Source organism: Panulirus ornatus, chromosome 17, assembly GCF_036320965.1.
Source record: "Panulirus ornatus isolate Po-2019 chromosome 17, ASM3632096v1, whole genome shotgun sequence".
In the NCBI taxonomy this organism is placed as follows: Eukaryota; Metazoa; Arthropoda; class Malacostraca; order Decapoda; family Palinuridae; genus Panulirus; species Panulirus ornatus.
The window spans coordinates 52,591,959-52,614,354 of NC_092240.1; the positions used below are offsets into that span (position 1 = coordinate 52,591,959).

Below are 22,396 nucleotides of genomic sequence, written 5' to 3' on the forward strand. Positions count from 1 at the left end.
AATACAGACAAAGGAGGCCACATTCATTCACACTCAGACTCTGTCATGTATAATGCATGGAACCACAGCCCCCTATCCACATCCAGGCCCAACAGACCTTTTCATGGTTTACCCTAGATGCTTCACATTGTTTAAACTCTTTGTTTCTGATGCACTGTCATATTCATAGTGAGTACTGGTTGTGATTTTAAAAGTTTAAGGGATTTTTTTCCCCCCATTTAGACCTGTCTACACATTTTTGTTTTAAAATGACCAGAAACTTTATACTGAAAACTGAGTTTTGAACGCACCATGCTCAGCCAGTCTCAATTTTTAAAAGAAAAACTTCATTGATTCACCTAATCTTTTCAGTGCATGCCACAAACTTGGTAACACTTTGGAGTCAGATAGAAATAACTTTGAATCGAGGAAAAATTCGGTATATAAGATCTTTATATTATTTTGATGAAATTGTGGGGACATTGCAGTTCAGTACTTCCACTAGATTTACAGCTAATTGTAGCAACATTCCCCAAATGTGTGCTGTGACTACACTGGGAATAAGAGAAACAAGTTTCAGGTTCTGCAGAAATAATGAAATGCTTGTCCTATATCCACATGCCATGAGTTATAGCAGCAGTTAGGGATGTATAAATTTCGCTATGAATACTTTCACAAGAACATACAAATAAATTAATGGTTCTGTAGGTCCTGGTCATAAGGAGAACCATTTTCAACTTTGTAGAACAAAAATGTAACTATGGGTTTTGGAAATGGTACGGATCTTTTAAGTATTTTTCATCCTATGTTTGATATTTTATAATGCAACCCTGTGAAGCTTATGAAATTTGTATACATGTACATTTGTATTATTTTTCAACTTTAACAGCGAAAATGTGAAATTTTTTTATATACTTGATCGCCCTCTCCTGCATTAGTGAGGTAGTGCAAGAAAACAGACGAAGAATGGCCCAACATATTTTGTTTGTTAAATCTGTATGGCAGTGTAATAGAAGGTACAAAAAGAAAGATACAGTGTGTGGAAGATATATCTATGACAGGATCTTGCCATGAGGCAAGACAAGTGGATACTACTCTGCATTTATCCCACTTGTATTACAACACTTCTAATGTGAAACACATTGCTTTCATTGTCTAAATTAAGTTCAACCACAACAGCTTTTAGTCCTATGTATTAACCTCAGAATCTCTGCTCACTCTATAGATTTATTTCACAAGCAAAAAAATTTGTCTTCCTCAGCAAGGCTTTCAAATAACCTGTCCCTCATCCCTACCGAACCTAATAACCTTGCTCTCATTCACATTTACTTTCAATCTTCTCTTTTCACACCCTTTTCCAAACTCAGTCACCAACTTCTGCAGTTTTTCGTTAGAATCAGCCACTAGAGCTGTACTATCTGTGAACATCAGGCTCACTTCCCAGGCCCTTTCATCCTCAGCAGACTACATACTACCCCCTCTCTCTCTCCAAAACTTTTGCATTTACCTCCCTAACCACCCCATCCATTAACAAATTAAACAACCATGGGGACATCAAACACCCCTGCCACAGACCAACCCTCAGGGAAGCAACCACTCTCTTCCTACATGTACCCATGCCTTACATCCTTGGTAAAAACTTTTCTCTGCTTCTCAACTTGCCTCCCACACCATATACTTTGAAGACCTTCCACAAAACATCTTTATCAACCCTATCATATGCTTTCTCTAGATCCATAAATGCTACATACAAATCCATATGTTTTTCTAAGTATTTCTCGCATTCTTTAAAGCAAACACCTGAACCACACATCCTTTACCACTTATAAAACCACACTGCTCCTCCCCAATCTGATGCTCTGTACGTCTTCACCTTCTCAATCAATACCCTCCCAAACAATTTGCCAGGAATACTCAACAAACTTAGACCTCTGTAGTATGAACACTCACCTTTATACTCTTTGCCTTTGTATAATGGCACTATACATTCATTCTACCAGTCCTCAGGCACTTCACCATGATCCATGCATACCATGAATATCCTTACCAACCAATCAACAACAGTCACCCCCTTTCATAATAAATTCAACTGCCACCTTGTTGGATTTCACCACTTCATTTCTCAACCAAACCATTCCCCCCGACCCTCTCACTTCACACACCATCCCGACCAAAACACCCTACATCTGCCACTCTATCATCAAACACATTCAACAAATCTTCAAAATACTCACTCCATCTCCTCCTCACTTCACCACTACTTATACCTCCCCATTAGCCCCCTTCACCGATGTTCCCATTTGTTCTCTTGTCTTACACACTTTATCTCCTTCCAAAATATCTTTTTATTCTCCCTAAAATTTAATGGTACTCTCTCACCCCAACTCTCATTCACCCTCTTTTGCCTTTCTCTTGACTGCCTTTTTCTATTATAAATCTCCCAGTCATTTGCACTACTCGGCAAAAATTGTCCAAATGCCTCTCTCCTCTTTCACTGACAGTCTTACTTTTTCATCCCACCACTCACTACCCTTTCTATTCTGCCCACATCCCACCTTCTCATGCCACAAGCATCTTTTGCACTAGTCATCACTGCTTCCCTAAATATGTCCCATTTCCCTTTCATCATGTGCACTCGGTATCTCCCAATACTTCCTCACACAAGTCTCCTTTCCAAGCTCACTTTCTCTTCACCCTAACATTCTCTCTCCTTTTCTGAAAATCTCTACAAATCTTCACCTTTTCTCCAAAAGATAATGATCAGACATCCCTCCAGTTGCCCCTTTCAGCACATTTAGATCCAAAAGTCACTTTCACATGCCTATCAATTAACACATTAACCAATAATGCTCTCTGGCCATCTCTCCTACTTACATATGTATAGCTCTCTTTTTAAACCAGGTATTCTCAATCACTAGTCCTTTTTATTCTCTCAAAAGTTTACTTATAATCTCACCACAACTCTCATTTGCTCTTTTTCAACCCACTACTCACTACCCTTTCTAAAATGCATCTTTTGCATATGCCCATCACTGCTTCCTTAAATATATCCCATTCCTTACCCACTCCTCTCATCATTTGCTCTTACCTTTTCCCATTCTATACTCAATCCCTCCTGGTACTTCCTCACACAGGTCTTTTTTCAAAGTTCACTTACTCTCACCACTCTTTTCTCTCCAATGTTTTCTATTCTTTTTGAAAAATCTCTTCAAATCTTCTCCTTCGCCTCCACAAGATAGCGATCAGACATCCCTCCAGCTGCCCCACTCAGCACATTAACAGCCAAAAGTCTCTCTTTTACACACAAAATTAACACAATCCAATAATGCCATACCACCATCTCTCCTACTCATGTACATATACTTATGTATATATCTATTTTTAAACCAGGTATTCTCAATCACCAGTCTTTTTTCAGTACACATATCCAAAAGCTCTTCACCATTTCGGTTCACAACACTGAATTTCCCTGTGAATACCAATTATACCCTTAACTGCCACATTGCTCACCTTCACACTTAAATCACCCATCACTAATACCACGTCTTGTGTACCAAAGCTGCTGACACACTCACTCTGCTCCAGCACATTTGTTAAAGCAATAGAGTAATACTTGTCCATTTCCTCCTCAATCTTTCCCTTGTACTTGCTTCCACCATTTCTTTTTTAAACATCCTCTTAGCCAGTCTCTCAAAATAAGTGCATCAAAATTCTGCGTATGTAATATAATGTCAATGAATCAAATTATGGTTTTTATTTTTATTTTCAATAAAGTGACATGGCATTGACTCTCGGAGGCTACCTGTCGGCATTTCTCTTTCCTGGGATTCTGAAAATAATGGTCTTTTAAATACAAAATTCTACAATATTTAGAATACAATAATTAATACATGTATCAGAAAAGAACATTCGACAAATGTATTCCGACCGCCCGTTCAATGTCATCACGATACATTTAATTATCAGTCTGCTGATAATGTAAAGTAAAAATTCTTACCTATGCCACAAGAATGCAACAACCACCTACAGACTTGATCTTCGTTTCAGCTCTGTGAGAGAAAAACTTAGCTTTGACGATAACTGGCTGCTTCGGTAGTTTACCCTTGCCAAGAACCTTATAGAACCCCTGGGGAACCAAAAGAGATATGAGTATTTTGCATGTATATAGTCAGGGTTAATATACTCTTACTTTATCAGAAATGAACACTCGACAAATTTATTCCGTCCGCCCGTTCACAATGTCATCATGTAATATTTATAGAAACACTTAACTGAATGTTGGTTTATGTTACAAATGTTTACATCTTTACTTACCTCCATACCAGGAAGGTATATGGTAGCTTCATTTTTTCATCCTAGACTAAATGATATCAGTTACTAACAAAATTTGTACAGTCAATTCTGCCATTGCTGACATAGTATTTTACAATTCATAAAACACCAACGAACCTCATCTACATGACCTTCATATACATTGAATAGCTTTCAAAGATTCCAGCGATCCAACAGAAGACCAACACCAAAGAATTACGAAACACGGTCAGGCATGGGTGACCACTACCATCCATCCAAAAATCCTCAAGTCCTAATCCTAACCACTAATCTCATCGTTACACTAACCAAAGGTAAAACCCTTAACATTCCAAACAACTCAGCTATACACAATAAGCTCACTAATCCCATGGCTAAATACCCACCAGTATTATTCTATATAACTTTAATAACCCTTTCAGTGTTATGATACAAAACACTTACAATAAAGTTGGTTGTGCAGATGCTTAAAATATGGCATGCATGCTATGGCCATACCTTCCCCATAATGTTATACAGTTATCTAACAGAGTAAGAGATAGGTAGGTTCTTGGTAATGGTAGGTCTAAAGCAAGTGTTTATGATGTCACCATGACTAGTTTGCTTATGGGTGGAGCGAGGGAGATGAATGCAAGGGTCTTGGAGAGGGGGTCAGTTGTGAACGTCTGTTGGGATGGGGTTTTTCCCTTTGACTTTACAACTACATTGTGAATGCCCCTACATTATTATTATATCCCCAAACTCCACTCCTATCTCTGTGCTCCTTGTCTTTATTCCATCTAATACATAACTTCCACATAACTTCAATGCTCCATCTATTTATAGCTACAACACCAGTTCCATTCTGGAACTCCCCCAAGTGGGTGGCCACAACAAAAGTCTTCCCATAACTAGTAATTTCTAGGGCAAGTCTAGCGCAGTGTTTGCAGAGGCTCCTACCTAATGTTCCTACCAACTACATCAACCTAATGCTCCTACACACTACTACTACAACCTAATGTTTATGCCTAAGTGCTCCCAACTACTACTTCTTGCCAAAAGGCACAGCTAACATACAGCACTCACCAAAGGAAAATCTAGTTGTGAAGAATGAGCTGTGTGCATTAAATGTCATGTGTTGTGTGTGACAAAGAGAGACTGCATGTGGATAGAATGCCAGATGCCCATCTGTGGATGAGGCAGAAAGAAAAGACAGCTACCCAAATAAGGGGAGAGCAACTTGACAACCACTGAAGTGCTGACTCACTACACAGCTGTCACTATCTATCTATATCTATGATGCCTGCTCCAGATGGAACTCACTCAAAGGGGTGGCCACGCAACAGTTTCCATAGCTAAAAAAAACTCCAGTGCCACTTCTTAGCCTATAGTACCTCACCCTTAACAGACCACTGGAAGATGGCAAGTCTAGTGCAGTTTGCAGGGGCTTCTATCTAATGCTCCTACCTAATAACACTGCCTACAGTAACATCCTTTTAGTTCAGTACCATTAAGAACCTAAAAAGAAAGACAGCAGAAATACAAATATATCATCACCTAACTGAAGTAAATAAAAAAAAGAGATAGATTTTAAGTCTTTATATCTGAAACTAACCCTCCTGATACCCATGTGGGTAGTTGCTCTACTTGTTCCTTTCCACTGTCTCATCACTTAAGGCTTGAAAACAATTTATCTCTATGGGACTGCTTTAAAACGGGGAACTGTAAATTCTTATTACAAACCCTACCCCCCCCCCCCAAAAAAAAGCAAATCAGACTGAGTTATAATCTCAAATATACATAATTTGGGAATCTGATTTCACAATAAGGTTACACACCTGCATTTGTAAGTTTATCAACAAAATTTTATATCTACATAACCATAAAATGCTTATCCACTCTTACTGAAATGTGTAACAAAGTGAAGCATATAAATAAAAATATCCTTTTGAGAGATAAGTGACTCTTCAATGTACATAAAATTATTCTCAATAACCATTGATACAAATCATTTCTTTCCTTTAAAAGATGTAAAGATATAATCATGACCAAAGCACCTCTCCATACAAAATGTTGAAATATCTGTCTAATCTTCCCACTCAACACCAGAGTTTAAATGAAACCTCCTACCTTGATCTAAATGGTACATCATAAATATAGTTACACAACTAATGACAGCTAAAATAACTTTTTAAGATCCATGTTCAGGAAAATTAGTGATTCTACAAGTAAAATCTTCAACAATATAACATTCAAGCAAGGAATGTAAAATATACATAATTTCAATACAATCAAGAAAAAAGCACAACATAAAATAGGTTCTGTACTTTAGTGTTAAACTTGTTTCAATAAAAATAGAAATTTCTATCCACACTAGAGGTTTAAGCATTATGTTAAGGGGGTTCACAGTCTTGATATGAGAGCATTAATACCATGTTGTTGTAAAAAAAAAAATTAAACCAAAAAGTAAATAAAACTCACAGATCTGACAACATCGATGACTGGTGCCTTGCTAGGAGTCTTGGCATAGTTAACTCTAGTCTGCTCACTTACTAGAGACCACAGCTTTTCTACGTTCACAATTGGAGCCCACTTGTGGTTGGGATGAGCATGGAAATTTCTCATACCAACCTGTAAAGGTCCAATAAATAAAAAGAAAACAATAAATAAAGGATTTCAGACAGCTGAAAATGTTCTCAACAACGCCATTCACCACATGAGATATCAAGCATTACATAACATTTATGATCAACTAAACTTACTCTCAAAATTAATAAATAAACCACTGCAATAATGAAAGTCCAAAATACAGCACAGAAGTTTAAAAACTACTAGTACAAGATTAAAATAACTACATAATACTGCAACAAGTTAGGGCCAACACTAGTTGTTGTGGGGACAACATTTTTAAAAACTAATACGCAACCATGCTCTCATCAGCCACTAATCGACCTATTTCAAAATGTGTGGTGGAAATGGTCACAGCTGATTCATCAATTCTGGAGTAGCATGCTCTCATCAGCCACTAATCAACCTATTTCAAAACGTGTGGTGGAAATGGTCACAGCTGATTCATCACTTCTGGAGTGCATGACAAAATACTTTTCCAAGGCACACAAAACTTACAAAAGAAATGACCAAAAATGTTTGCATAAAAAAATGACAAAAAGTGACTGACAACAGCTCCGCAAAGTATCAATGATTTTTCTTTACACATCGTCTCTGTAAGACAGCATTATGCAAAACAAAAAATTATCAACTTAAACACATGAAATCTGTCATGTAAAAGACACCAAAACCATAACACACCATCCACTGTAAAGCATCACATCTCTCTCCCTGGTTGCCTTCAATGCTCCATCTGTCGTAATTCAGCAGAATGACAGGATATACTTCATCAGTCCAATTCATTCTATCCAAAATATGCCACTAAACTTCCAAAAAGTTTATGTCGTAATACCCCAAATCCTCCTCTTCAGTCTCCATCTTCTTACATAATCCCTCCACTTCTGGCATATACCCTTCCAAGGTACATTAACACTAGACAGATACCAATGGGATACACAGTTTTCTGTGGGTTGGATTTCCCCAACCTATCCAGTCTGTTCACACTGCAACAAGAACCACCGTCCCAGCCCAGCAATTCTACTGTAAACAAACAGTCCACCGTGATGGTGCCTGAACAATTCCTGCTGACTACTGCCAGATTAAAGTGCCTCAGTGTGTAGAGTTGAAAAAGGAAGATGAAAAGCCTTTGGATATAACCATGGCAACAGAAAAAAAAATCCATCTCTGCTGCTGCTCTCTCTAGAATGTTTGTTTTTGTTCGAGGATCAGTTAACGGTCTGAACATGATATTGCCGGACATGTAACTTGAAATAAATGTTTTACATTTTACATATACATTTGTACATAAAAGAATTTTTATGATGTAATAACAGTGACAGATCTTAGATATATATAACGATAATATGGTGTCTAAACAATTAGAATCTGTGTCCAATGGGTGCCCAGAGAAAATTCGTTTTGCTGGCTGTCACTTTCCCCACACGCTTTTGTGGAGGATTCATAGAAAACCAGACACCTATGGACCCAGTGATTTTTATAAAAAGTGTAAACATGCCTTTAGTTTCTTAACTTAATATTCCCCTAAACCCACACATTTTCAATACACCACTGTTAGCCCTCTCATTCATACTGCACCTACTGCATGAAGGAATATAATGAGAGGTTTATAACATGCGAAAAAGCTTTTACTGAGGAGTGCTTATCCAAAGTCTATCCGAGAAAACTTAGTTCCTGAGATGCCACATGAAATCTGTCGAGATGAATAATGTACAGTGTGCAAATGACTTTAGTAAAAGGGGGGAATAAAGATCAAAACAAAAGCCTTTCAACATGGCATGGCCATTACAACACCCAGAAATATGGTGGATAAAAGGATGCATGGTCAAGGGTATAAAAAGTTAGATATAATTGGTAAATGCACCAAGTGAAGTGTTTAGGGTTAAAGGCACTCAAACTTGAGTGCCATGAGAAAGACAGTTATGGTGGTGAGATGGCTGAATTTTGTAGATGGTGAAGTGAATGGCGATGCAGTATTTGTTAACACCTATATGGTATATATGAATCATTTAAAAATGTATTTTATACGAATGCCAATCAAATTTTCCATAAAAATACACACACACACATTCCCTCCATATATGTTGTATCTCTATTCAAGAAAAAAAAGAAAAAAAAAAAATCTTACCTTTCCAAAATAACCAGGATGGTACTTGTCAAAGTTAATTCTGTGATGGTGCTGACCACCAGCATTACCACGACCACCAGGATGTTTGCGGTGTTTACCTGATGACAGGATACAGACATTCAATTTTCATAATTATTACCTTGCTCATGATAACATCACAACAGAAAAATACAATCATTACCTTGCCCAAGATAATGTCACTCGAGAAAAATACATCTTAAGCTTAGCTACTTCAACAGTTGTATGCCTTAGCAGTGTAGCAGAAATTAGGCAAAATTCAAATGGCAAAGTGAAATGCAAACAAATAACTAATATCTCTTGAGACCAGAGCCAAGTGTGGAATTTTCAACCGAGGCTCAGTTTTATGTTCCTGATACTAATCTCGTTTATGTTGGTATAAAAGAAGTACTGGAATAGACATTTTCAATGATGATTTCAACATGAACTCTCGCCATCTCATTATTCGTGTTTTTATGTTCACTGGGGTATTTTACATTATTAACAAAATGCAAATGAGAGTTGAGGACAGAGAGTATCATTAAATTTTCAGGAGAATAAAAAGATGTTTTGGAAGGAGGTAAATAACATGTATAAGACAAGAGAACAAATGGAAACAACAGTGAAGGAGACAAATGAGGAGAAAATAACAGGTAGTGATGAAGTGAGGAGAGAGTATTTTGAAGGGCTGAATGTGTTTGACGATAGAGTGGCAGATATAAGGCATTTTGGTCAGGGTGGTGTGTGAAGTGAAATGGTCTGGGAGAATGGTTTGGTAAAGAGGTACTAAAAGCTTTGCATGAGATGAAAGCCGGCAAGGAGGCAGGTTTGGATGGTATTGCAGCAGCATTTATTGAAAAAAGAAGGTGACTTGAGTTGTTGATTGGTTGTTAAGGATATTCAATGTATGCATGGACCATGGTGAAGTGCCTGAGGATTGGCAGAATGCATGCATAGTGCCATTGTACAAAGGCAAAGAGGATGAAGGCATGTGTTCAAACTGCGGGGGCAAAAGTTTGTAGAGTATTCCTGGGAAATTATATGGGAGGGTATTGATTGCAAGGGTGAAGGGATGTACAGAGCATTACACTGGGAAAAAGCAGTGTGGTTTCAGAAGTGGCAGTCTGTTGGGGAGGAAAGGGCCTGGGAAGTGAGTCAGTTGTTTGTCGATGATACATCTCTAGTAGCTGATTCATGTGAGAAACTGCAAAAGTTGGTGACTGAGTTTGGAAAAAAGTGTGAAAGGAGAAAGTTGAAAGTAACTATGAATAAGAGCAAGGTTATCAGGTTCAGTAGGATTGCAGAAGGTAACTGGGATGTAAGTTTGAATGGAGAAAAAATTGGAGGAAGTGAAGTGTTTTAGATATCATGGTAGTGGGAGTGAGCCACAGGATGGGGGAGGGGGCGAAGCTTCTGGGAGCGATGAAGAACAAGTGGAAGGAGAGAATGTTATCTCAAAGCAAAAATAGGTATGTTTGAAGGAATAGCATTTCCAAAAATGTTATATGGTTGCAAGGCATGGGCTATAGATAGGGTTGTACGGAGGAGGGTGGGTGTAGGAAATGAAATGTTTGAGGACAACATGTGGTGTGAGGTGGTTTGTATTAAGTAATGAAAGGGTATGAGACGTAAGGAAATAAAAAGTGGGGTTGAAAAAGCAGAAGAGGGAGTGTTGAAATGGTCTGTACATGTGGAGAGAATGAGGAAAGATTGACAAAGAGGATATGTAAGTCAGAGGATGGGGGAACAAGAAGCAAAAGACCAAATTGAAGGTGGAAGGATACAGTGAAAAAGATTTTGAGTGATCTGGGCCTGAACATACAGGAAGGTGAGAGGCGTGCAAGGAACAGTGACTTGGAACAATGTGGTATACCAGGGTCACAGTGCTGTCAATGGACTGAACCAGGGCATTTGAAGCATCTGGGGTAAACCATGGACAGGTCTGTAGGGCCTGGATGTGGATAGGAAGCTGTGGTTTCAGTGCATTATACATGACAGCCAAAGACTAGCTATAGACTGAGTGTGAACGAATGTGGCCTTTTTGTCTGTTTTCCTGCTGCTACCTCGCGACAGCAGGCGGTAGCAATGCTGTTTCCTGTGGGGTTGGGTAGCGACAAAAATGGATGAAGGCAAGCATGAATATGTACGTGTGTATATACGTATATGCCTGTGTATGTGTATATATATGTATATATATATTGATTGGTATATGTATGTATATGTGCGCATATGGGCGTTTATGTATATAAGTGGATGGGCCATTCTTCAAATTTCCTGACACTACCTCGCTGACGCAGGAAACAGCGATTATGTATAAAGTAAAAACTCACTTTATCTCTTCCTCATAACCCTATCAAAGCAAGTTATTTGATACTGAGAGATAGATCATAAGAGTAGAAATGGAAAATCCCAACTCTTAAGATCATCCTTTACATCAGCAACAATAATTCCATGAGAATAAAATAACCTATGGATGGTAAGTGTCGAGACTCTGATGTTACAATATGCACATAATCATATTTAAATGTACCATGTAAACATGCATTGTGAAGTGCCTTCATGCCCCACAGCCCAGGCTGGGTACAAGGAGCTGAACCAACACTATCATAAATATGGAATACACGTAAATAACCTAAAAAATGTATGCTATCTGTAATATACATTACTTACATACCAACCCAATATATATCCACCATAAATTTTGGCTATAGGGAAAGGGTTAGGCATGGTTTTCATAGGCTCTACTGATTTCATGCAAAAGCTTTACTTATACATTAACCTCATTATCTTCAACGGGAATAACCTACCCTACTATCACCTTAACATCCATGTATTCAGGCATACTTAAAGTGAGGGAAATCCCTTGATGGACAAGATGTGTATCATCTTTCATGCTTCCATTTCCACCTGAGTGGCAAACACAGATCCACCATACATTACTGGGGAAGCACATTCTCAAAAGTTTTCTAAGAAGAAAACTGAGCAGCATTTGGCTGAATTAAGTGAACCAGGTAACTAATGATCCTGAATCATCAATAATAATCTGTCTTCCAATTATGTGGAGAGAATTTATAGACAATGACTTCCAGAAATAAAATCTAATCTAGCCGAGGCAAAATGTTTTCACAAAAGTCATGGCAATGCCAACATGACTGCAAAAACATTAGACCAATGCGGCTGGTTACTTTAAATACTCATATTTTTTCATTAAATCAATCATTATAATTTGCTATATCAGACAAAATAAACCCCAGTAGTAAATTTATTAAGTAAAATTAAAGATGCAATAGTTGCAATGGTCATTCTAAACACTAAAACCTGATTTCTGCACTTAAAAGCACACCAAGCACCAAGCTGAAACACCTATCTCGTATACACAGTTCGATTGAAAACAGAGGGTTAGATTTCCGTCTTTGGTGATTTATCTAAACACAATTGTCCCAAGACTAATTTCTGCGAGTCCTGCAGCCTAAGACTATACTATCTCCAGGACAGGGGAAATAAAGACTCCCTTGAATGCAGAGGTTTTTGAGGAGACTGAACTCCCATTGATACAGCCTCGCCAAAGTGACTTTTTCACTCGTAATGTAACCAAGACAAAGTCCAGTAATGCCAGTGATTTCATTTCACAAAATATATACAAAACTAAAATTAACTGAACTTATTTAGAACTTGAAACATATTAAGAAAAAGAAACCAGACATCAATGGGTTGATGTAAAGAAATGCTCACATTCATGCTCTGCCTCCATTATTATATTAAATGTTTATTGCAGTAGCACTGCAGAAGAAAAGCACTATATGCAAAGCTTCTGGGAACAGAAAACTAAACTACTAATGTCATATAACCTAACCTGACCTTAATATTTACAAAGGAATATCCTGACTACTAAACTACAATTACAAACTTAATGACTCAAGATTTTACTCCATGCCAATGCTCATCTTTCATTTTGCCTACTAGTTACACCCATGCTTTATATACATTTTCCTCTTCACCTGTTGATATGTTTAAAGTTTACGTCCCACACAAGATACGAAATCTTACTGTAATCAACTGATCTAATTTCTTCAGCACTAATAATACACATCACCGTTTACATTACACTGAAGAAATTCATTATATACACTACCACTTGAGAACACTCCTCCCATGGTTTAGATTAGATAATGACAATAACGCTCACTAAAAAAAAAATCTCTTAAATGAAGGAAACTGTCAATTCAACCTTTTTAAACAACGAGTAACTGAACCCTTCAACCTAACTTAACACAGCCAACGAGATCATGACCCAAAAGGTGCCGAGGGAAAATGGTCGGCACTGTAACGCCTTACCCTCTTAAGCACACTACACGGCAAAATAAAGACTACATTTAAAAGTATAAACGTAGATAAATAGCTTACCGACTCGGCCGTGGCCGTGGCTTACGTGTCCACGAAGTTTTCTCGTCTTCTTCTTGTGTGTGGACTGGAAATTGAATTGGACACATATGTATACAAGATCATCAGTAACACATTAAGCAAATCATTAATCACCATCTGACACCATTTAATCAAATGTAAGAACTGTATAAAAACATTTTCGAAAACAAATACCTTTCATAGTCATATATATCTACTCATATAAGCCCTTCCAAAATGTGACATTAGCGCTCGACAACCATGAGGCAATATTTATCTGTTTTAATCAGGAATATAATCAATGCATCTTCATTCTAGTCGTCGAAATACTTTAGCAAATTTAACAAGTAATGACCATGAGACAAGACCATTGTATTTAAGGAAAATGAAAGGCCCTATATCAGAATAACATAGTACAACTACAATCACTCTTACCATGGTATGTACCTTGTTTATAAGAAGGACGACCACTAGCGCCGCCTATCGGAGAGTAAACACCAGCAGCGGCGCCAACACACATCACGACCATCCACGTAATAAGGAACAACTTACTATATTTATATTTTCTTATAATTCCATACCTTTAAATCATATCAATTTAATTCTGTAATTTATATAAAGAGTATCAAGAATATCATTGATAAACAGTGAAGATAGAATTAGGGAAAAATGTATTCTTCCAGCTTTTGATATTCTGCTCATTCATTGATGTAACTCTATGTTTTAATGGAGATAAAAAAATATAATCCGTTTCATTCGTACGTAATACATATTTATGAGTACATATGAACATAGATAAAACAATCGCAAGATTATGCTAACGGTATAACTATCATTTTTCATTTTTCTCTAGCGATGAGTAGCACATTTGTTTTAAAAGATCAAATATACTTTAAAGTTTTATACATTTCACATTACCGACTCATACTAATTTTTGTGGGAATTGCAGATTATTGTCAAGTACATGTCTAATCTAATACTGATACAATATGTCGCATATGTCAGACTTCTGTTGTTGAACTGCTTAGAATACACAAAGTAGACCGATAGATATTTTCCTAAGCAGACATCTATCCATTTATCTATCTATCTATCTATCAATCTATCTATCTATCTATCTATCTATATATATATATATATATATATATATATATATATATATATATATATATATATATATACAGACACAATTCATTTAACTAAATCTTATAAAACTGATCGACTGAGCGAAAATGATTACCACAGCAATTATGATTGGCCTTTTTTCAGATTTGTCCTTTGTTATCTTTTACATAGAAAAGAAACACATGAAGAGAAAACTAATCTGACATCTGTCAAAATGGTTTCTGCAAATTAAATAATTTCACTGATACAAAAAAATCTAGTAATGGAACTGAAATCGATTTTTGTAAAATATGAAGTTGACATACCAGAAATGAGACTAGATACTGAATATATGATTGTTCATTAATTTACAACATCCTTAAGTTGATATTAGACAAAAATAAACGTAATAGAGAATGATGGAGAACACAAAAGCTCATTCTCTAATGCATAAAGCACCATAAATGAAAGTAGAGGTAAGCACACCACACACACCAACCAGGAACCAACCGGCCCGCCATTACCTGTACACCAACCTCAAAAGTAGTGTAAATGTTTGATGGCTTTACTAAGCCATGGATACAGTAATAGCATTTATTACTAAAAGTTCTAATTTATACCTTCCATGGAACCAAAATTATCAACAAAACTTACCAAACAGTTCTGCCCAACATGCAGAACTGTGCAAATTTGGGGGCAAGTGGATGGCGGCAGGAATTATAGGAATATGGCTTCATGAAGATGCTACCCAGCAGATTTTAAGCCTCTGTGTTCAGGTATGAACATTGCAATCTTACAGAGATTTTTGATATGTTTATAAAGGGATTTAAAGCATTATCCATACCTTGGATAATTGGTCTAATGATTTTGGGGTTCTATTGGCAAGAGAAAGAATACTAACCAAGTATTACCTGCGTGTCGCAGAAGGTGACTAAAAGGGGAAGGAGCTGGAAATCCCCCCATCCCGTTTTTACTTTCCCAAAAGAAGGAACAGAGAAGGGAGCTAAGTGAGGATATTCCCTCAGAGGCTCAGCTCACTGTTCTTGATGCTACCTCGATGACGCGGGAAATGGCAAATATATATATATATATATATATATATATATATATATATATATATATATTATATATATATATATATGAGATTTTTACATCATAAATACATGGTAAAAATTTCCGATTAACAGAGGAGGAAAAAAAAAAAAAGGGTCCACTGTCTTCTTTGCATTTGAATGTAGAATAGAAAATTTACCTGGTCAGGAAGCTTATAGATCAAAATTTAAAGGTACATGAATATATATATTTTTTAAGAAAATTGGATGCATTGCCTACATTTTGTTGGGCTTTAAGCCTACATCAGAATTTCTTGAAAATGACTTCCCATTTAAAAAAAAAAATATTCTCGTTTACTTTTGCGTCCTTGGATATTACGTTTAATGATTTGTTTTGCATTTATGGACCTGATTTTCCCCATAACAACTGGAAATTACCACCAACTAATTTTCCGCGCGTCTCGGCCGGCAAAGGTTTGGAACGCGGTAACTTATACTATGATGCATAACACTACATATGAAGTGTAAGGAGATTGTTAAATTGATTATGTATGCTTTAAGAACTCCCTGTAAGGCATAATTTGAGAGACATTCCCCTCTTTGTCTTAACGTCCATGGAATGTTTCGAGAACGGTATTATCCCATCAAATCTTTATTTCGAATTTGATTGATTACATTAAGTACAACATGTGGTTCGATCGATTTTCAAGAGACGTCAGTGACGTATATTGAACAGCTTTACGTTTCTGTGTAATATATGACACCTGTAATATTTAAATCGCGTGTTATATTTCATGTGCGACAAATTCTATCAAATTCATAATAAAAAAAATTTGGTGTGAGAATTTGTTTCCGTACAGAAAACGTACGAAGACAAAATGTTTGTTTACTCTTCGATCAGCTGAGGGAAGTTTGGAAGTTTACGAGGAAAAAACCCAGATTTTGACCTCAGATAAGAGGTATCTGGTGATATATTAAATAGCGAAGGCAAGTTATGCCAAGTAAGTGCTATGTTAAGTGGGGTAACGTCACTGGTATAGCGAAATGTTACGTTATTAGAGGAGTGTTGGGGGGTCCGCTGCCCCCACTGTGGTCAATTCTTAAGGCGAGGTCACTGAAGGGCGATGTATTACAAACCCTTTTGATAAATTTCCCACAGATTTGATAGTTTCAAGTAATGCTTGATATCAGTATGCTGAGCCTTAGTGGTGGATCAGGCTCATTATATCAAAATCATACGTTGTAGCACAGTTGTCAGATTGATACTTTGAGGTTGGTTGGCTGGGTTTCGTAACGAAATTACTTAATGGTATTTTTTATATAGGTCCCTCCACTTTATTAACTCTAGGAGCTATTAGATTATCTTATACAAGAGCCTGCTGTGTTGAGAATGAATTGGGTCTAGGAGAGCATGACTGGTATTTTTGTAAATCATACTAAAGTACAAGGATCTTAATCGGGAGGGTAATGAAATTTAGGAGAAATATAGGATTAAGTAAAGTGCAAGAAGATGAAACGCCTTTGTAGTTTAATATAAATGAAAACCTGTGAATCCTTATTTTTCAAGTTACATAAAGTATATCTAACATTCCATTATCAAAGATATTCTAATGATTTTGAAGAAGACAACTACAACATCAGGAGTAAATTTTGCCTATTGCAATCTCGCCAATAATGTGTTGGAGTTTTGTATTTGTCGGCATAATGTGCCGAAGATTGTGGGGTTAAGGTCTGAGTTTCAAGTGAATTTCCACCATGCATGATTTACTGTTTATTTCACCAATACTGAAACCTTGACTACTGGTTATTATTATGGTTCAATAAAATCTTACATATTATAATGTTCTCCAGCCTCATCATAGTTAACTTTCATTGCTAGAAGAACTACTTTTTTTAATTCACTTTGTTGCTGTCTCCCGCGTTAGCGAGGTAGCGCAAGGAAACAGACAAAAGAATGGCCCAACCCGCCCATATACCCATTTATATACATACACGTCCACAGACACACATATACACACCTATACATTTCAACGTATACATATATGTACATACACAGACATATACATAAATACACATGTACATAATTCATACTTGCTGCCTGTATTCATTCCCCTCGCCACCCCACCACACATGAAATGACAACCCCCTCCCCATCACGCACAAGGTAGCACCAGGAAAAGACAACAAAGGCCACATTCATTCTTACTCAGTCTCTAGCTGTCATGTATAATGCACCAAAACCACAGCTCCCTTTCCACATCCAGGCCCCATAAAACTTTCCATGGTTTACCCCAGACGTTTCACATGCCCTGGTTCAATCCATTGACTGCACGTACACCCTGCTATACCACATCGTTCCTATTCACTCTATTCCTTGCACGCCTTTCACCCTCCTGCGTGTTCAGGTCCCAACCGCTCAAAATCTTTTTTACTCCATCCTTCCACCTCCAATTTGGTCTCCCACTTCTCGTTCCCTCCACCTATGACACATATATCCTCTTTGTCAATCTTTCCTCACACATTCTCTCCATGTGACCAAACCATTTCAATACACCCTCTTCTGCTCTCTCAACTACACTCTTTTTATTGACCTTATGTGGTGTTGGCATTGCCACCGTTGTGAGAAGCAGACCCTAGTGATGACTCTTAAGCTACATATTTTTTTTACCTTACTTTTTTCTTTTGGATTAAGGTATTTCTCCAATCCACTTCATGTTGATTTGCTGCCATGTTTCATTTAATGAACTGACTATTGAGAGAAATGTAAGTTTTGAATTATGAAAATTGTTTCTCTGGGCTGGTGTCATGTATTTTTTATGCCAGGCTTTCCCCTCTCTTTTGTTCTCTTGGAAAACCTTTCAGCTAAGCAACACTGACCCCCATCAGGTTAATATTTGTGTTTTAAGAATTACAAGGCAGCTGTTACAGCTAGGGGATGAGGATGTCGTCATTGAGAACAGGTTGCTGACTCGTCTGTGAGTGGACCAGAATTGAACCAGTAATATCATAGGTGGTCAGAAGTAAGGTATATACCCCATCAAGAGGGTAGGGTTATAAGATTTTTAACCCCTAGGGATCCTATTAGTTCTCCTGAGGCTTTCAAGATACTGGCCTTGAGAGATAGTGTTTCATGTACTACAAAATTTGCATGCTGAAAGTTCGTCGTTTCTTCCTGTGCATACATGCATGATGTAGGTAAAAGAATTAAGTATAATAATAATTAATAATAATAATATTATATATATATATATATATATATATATATATATATATATAATATATATATATATATATATTATATTTTTTTATTTTTTTATTTTTTTTTTAACTTTGTCTTATCACGTATATGAGGTACTAGATAATATAAAAAGAAATAATATGGCCAATTCCCCCCCTATTCACATGTGACATACAACAGTCAGAATCACAAGTAACTAATTATGCAGCTTCCATTACACCTCCACCTTCACATGCCTGATTCAATCCACTGACAGCAGTCAACCCCTGTATACCACCTCTCGCCAATTACCTTCTCATTCCCTCCTTCCCCTCCTCTTTCTAGAGTCCCCCGATCACACAAAATCATTTCACTCCATCTCCACCCAATTTGGTCTCCTCTTCTCATGTTCCCTTCTCAACTCACATATATCCTTCTTGTAATCTTTCCTACTCATTCTTCCATGTGCAAACCATTTTAAAAATCCTGGGCATCTCTCAAATCCAGCTTTTTGTAGTTTCACACACATCTCTTACCCTTACGTTACAATCTCGATCAAACCACTTCACACCACCATAGTCCAAACATCATTTGCACACGCCCCTCCAACCTCCTGCCAACAAACTCTACCTATGAACTACGCTCGTAATTCCATAACAAACATTTTACAGACTACATTCGTTTTAAACATTTTTGCTTTCGGCATTTTCAAGGATACACGCATTTCAAGGCAAAATTTTCGCCCTCCCCACCCTATGTATCCACTTCGTTTGTGGTTTTCCGCTGAGATCTGTCGTTTCAGTATGCTAAATCTCTCACTTCCTCCAGTTTTTCATCATCAAAGTCCTCTCATTGGACTTGACCCCTTCAGCTACTGTACGTAATAACTTCTTACACATTCTCTATACAACTATCTTCTAACACAACACTTAACCAAATCCTCCGACCAACTCGCAGTTTCTCACATCAATTCCGCACACAGGCCCTACATCAGCTAAATCAACTACACTCACTTCCCAAGATCTCTTCATCCCACTTAACTTATTACTTCCAGCTCTTCCAAGACTCTTGCATTTACCTCCTATACAAACCATCTATAACAATTAACAACCCATGGTACCACCACTCCCATGCCCAAACTCATTCCAGAACCAATCACTTCCCTCTTCTTATGGCACTGTCTCTGGCCTTACATCATACGATAATATTAAACTTATTGCTTTCTACAACTTGCTCTCCCAGACATATATTGTAGATTATAAGATTATATGATATTTATTATAATTTTTTTTTAGTTTCATGCTATGTTATGGGTTCAACAGAGCTGTTATGGAGTACATACTACAGGGAAATTTATGGTCGACTAACAAGTTTCACTCAAGCCCGTCCTCTTCCATCTCAAGACTCTACTTCGTCTTTCCAGCCTCCACCACCACCGCCACCCCCTTCTTATCGCCAGATGAGGCCTTCTCCAAATTCACTTCGCCCTCCTCCTCCTCCCTCTCTTCTTAGAATTCCTCGATCTCAATCACAGTCCTATCCACGTGAGCCATCACCACCCACCCAACACTCTCCATATCATGACAGAAAAAGTCCCTTTTCAACATCATCATACCGTCTTCGTGTAGATGATGATCCAGAATATCCAGGTTATAGATCAAGGTATAGCAATGGGGGAATTCCTCCAAGAAGATCATCAGGATATGGGTTTCACTCAGAGAGATTAGAGATGGACCTTTACAACAATACTCAGCTGGAGCCCATGGTCGGTAGTCCCTTAGTACCAAGACGTAGAGAACCGGAACCATTGCCCCCTTCCAAACCTCGTGTACCAAATAATAAGAGACCTTGTAAGTACATTTCTTTAATTTGTATAATCAGACATTTTACTAGGCCATAAGACACAGAGCTATGTTAAGAATGTTTTACCTAATCTTGCCATTTTAAAGGTGAACAGGGCAGTGAGGTATCAGTGGCATTAATGATTTCTGTGTGTGTGTGTGTGTGTGTGTGTGTGTGTTTGTGTGTGTGTTTGTGTTTGTATGCATGTATTCTCTCCAGGTAATTCGTGTTTTGTATCTGAAAGTATGCCTGATTTTCTTGGTCATCTACCCTTTCAGAAGGAACTGTAATACAACTACATACCACACTGGATGCTTATCAACCACAAACATCTGACAAACACAAAAGAAAACAATAATACCTCCAGTAGAATCCAACCTCATCTTGCTGAAAACCCATTTCCTTGCAGCAGTACATGGCCCCTCCTCGCTAAATGGCCAACTGCCAACTTTCAAGTAGAATATGTTCTCTGCCACTTTTAAGTAGTGTGTACTTGCAGATTCCCCCCTCCCCCACAGACAGTGCTGATAAAACATTGATTTTGAAATGACTCTTCAAGCATCAAACAGCCCCTTATTCCCTCAGCCCTTTCTCAAAATCCCAAAATCCACTCCTCCAGACATATACCACCAGACTTCTTATGGTGTCACTTGTCTTTTGGAGCATATTAGCAGAGTAGTGCACTAAATATGTTAGGAAGAGTTTCTCTTATCATAGACTTTTATGTTTACAGGTATATATTAAAGGTGATTAAAGTTCAGTAGTGGGATTTTTTGCCTATATTTTTTATTTTGAGTGTTGATCTCTCTTTATTTTCAACTTTGTGTTGTTGATTCAGTATGCTAACACAACAACTGGATTTTGATGTGTCTATCATTGAACGAATGTTTTATGTGTAAGGAGGGCTGCCAAGTCAGTGAATGAATTATATGACAATAATGATATTGCCTTAAATTTCTGTAGATGTAAAACAATGCAGGTTAAGATATGAAATTTTGTCTGTGTGCAGATGATATCGTTTGTTGGAATTAGCCTACATTTTATTGGAGTTAGCTATAGCAAATGGATGATTTTGAGCATGAATATACATGAAAGAAACTTGACCCTGGATAAAAGAACATATGCCTCTGAAACATTGTTCATTTGATCTAAAAGACTGAGAACATCTATCAAGATGCATTTAATATTGAAAAAGTTGTGTCAGATTTATATGACTTTTTGAAATCAGTGACAAAGTGCCAAAGCATTTATGGCATTGATATGGTATTTTGAATAAGTTAGTGTTGCTACTCAATGCTGTTTATTGAGTATAACATCAGGGTGAGTTAAGTTTTAACAAAGATATTACATTATTGATATGCAACCAAGGCTATTGAGTAGGCTGCATTGACTGACCTCTCGTCATCAAATGGATCCCAAGATCGAAGTTAGTCATATGCTCTATCCATGACCCCACAAATAAGCTTAGATTTATTTCATTAAAGACTGATTATTTCCTAACAGGTAATAGAAAATGCTTAATCATTTGTTTATCAGTAGAATTGTTTTTAGCTTCAAATTTGAAAAACTTTAGCAATAGTTGTGTATTAGATTAAGAAATTTTTTTATTATTATTATTTCTTGTTTTGCTTTGTCGCTGTCTCCCGCATGCGATGGTAGCAATGAAGCACAATGAGGCTAACCGACACATAACATGTTATACCACCTACACTGTATACACACGCAATATACATACCAACATTAACTATACTATAACCACAC

The 22,396-nt window shown here is 37.2% G+C and overlaps 2 protein-coding genes across 6 annotated transcripts in view; one reads left to right on the top strand and one right to left on the bottom strand.

Moving 5' to 3' along the window:
- Positions 1 to 3,723: 3,723 nt before the first annotated feature.
- Positions 3,724 to 13,940, bottom strand: RpL27A (ribosomal protein L27A). 3 transcript variants are annotated; one of them, XM_071672553.1, is made up of 6 exons: positions 13,856 to 13,940; positions 13,424 to 13,487; positions 9,023 to 9,120; positions 6,751 to 6,900; positions 3,977 to 4,105; positions 3,724 to 3,808 (listed from the first exon to the last, which is right to left on the bottom strand). In XM_071672553.1, exons 1-5 carry the CDS (start codon positions 13,856 to 13,858, stop codon positions 3,977 to 3,979), a joined length of 444 nt encoding a protein of 147 aa, XP_071528654.1. In that variant the 5' UTR covers positions 13,859 to 13,940; the 3' UTR covers positions 3,724 to 3,808. The 3 variants fall into 3 exon arrangements, with proteins under 3 accessions (XP_071528654.1, XP_071528655.1, XP_071528656.1); XM_071672554.1 differs by having other exon boundaries at positions 13,868 to 13,891; XM_071672555.1 differs by lacking the exons at positions 9,023 to 9,120; positions 13,856 to 13,940 and having other exon boundaries at positions 13,424 to 13,466.
- A 6,235-nt stretch (positions 13,941 to 20,175) lies between these two features.
- Positions 20,176 to 22,396, top strand: part of LOC139754775 (zinc finger matrin-type protein 3-like) — a 92,489-nt gene continuing 90,268 nt past the window's right edge. For all 3 annotated transcript variants that reach the window (XR_011713953.1, XM_071672556.1, XM_071672557.1), the window contains exon 1: positions 20,176 to 20,643. Coding sequence is in view for 2 of the 3 variants with exons in the window: in XM_071672556.1 (XP_071528657.1) it covers positions 20,253 to 20,643 (391 nt within the window). In the remaining variant the exon portion in view is untranslated. The remainder of the gene's footprint in view (positions 20,644 to 22,396) is intronic.

Excerpts from the sequence above, each read along its gene's own strand:
- RpL27A (XM_071672553.1), bottom strand. Across the intron at positions 6,901-9,022 it reads ATCCTGGTTATTTTGGAAAG|GTTGGTATGAGAAATTTCCA; the intron begins GTAAGATTTTTT and ends GGACCTTTACAG. Across the intron at positions 4,106-6,750 it reads TCATCGATGTTGTCAGATCT|GGGTTCTATAAGGTTCTTGG; the intron begins GTGAGTTTTATT and ends TTGGTTCCCCAG.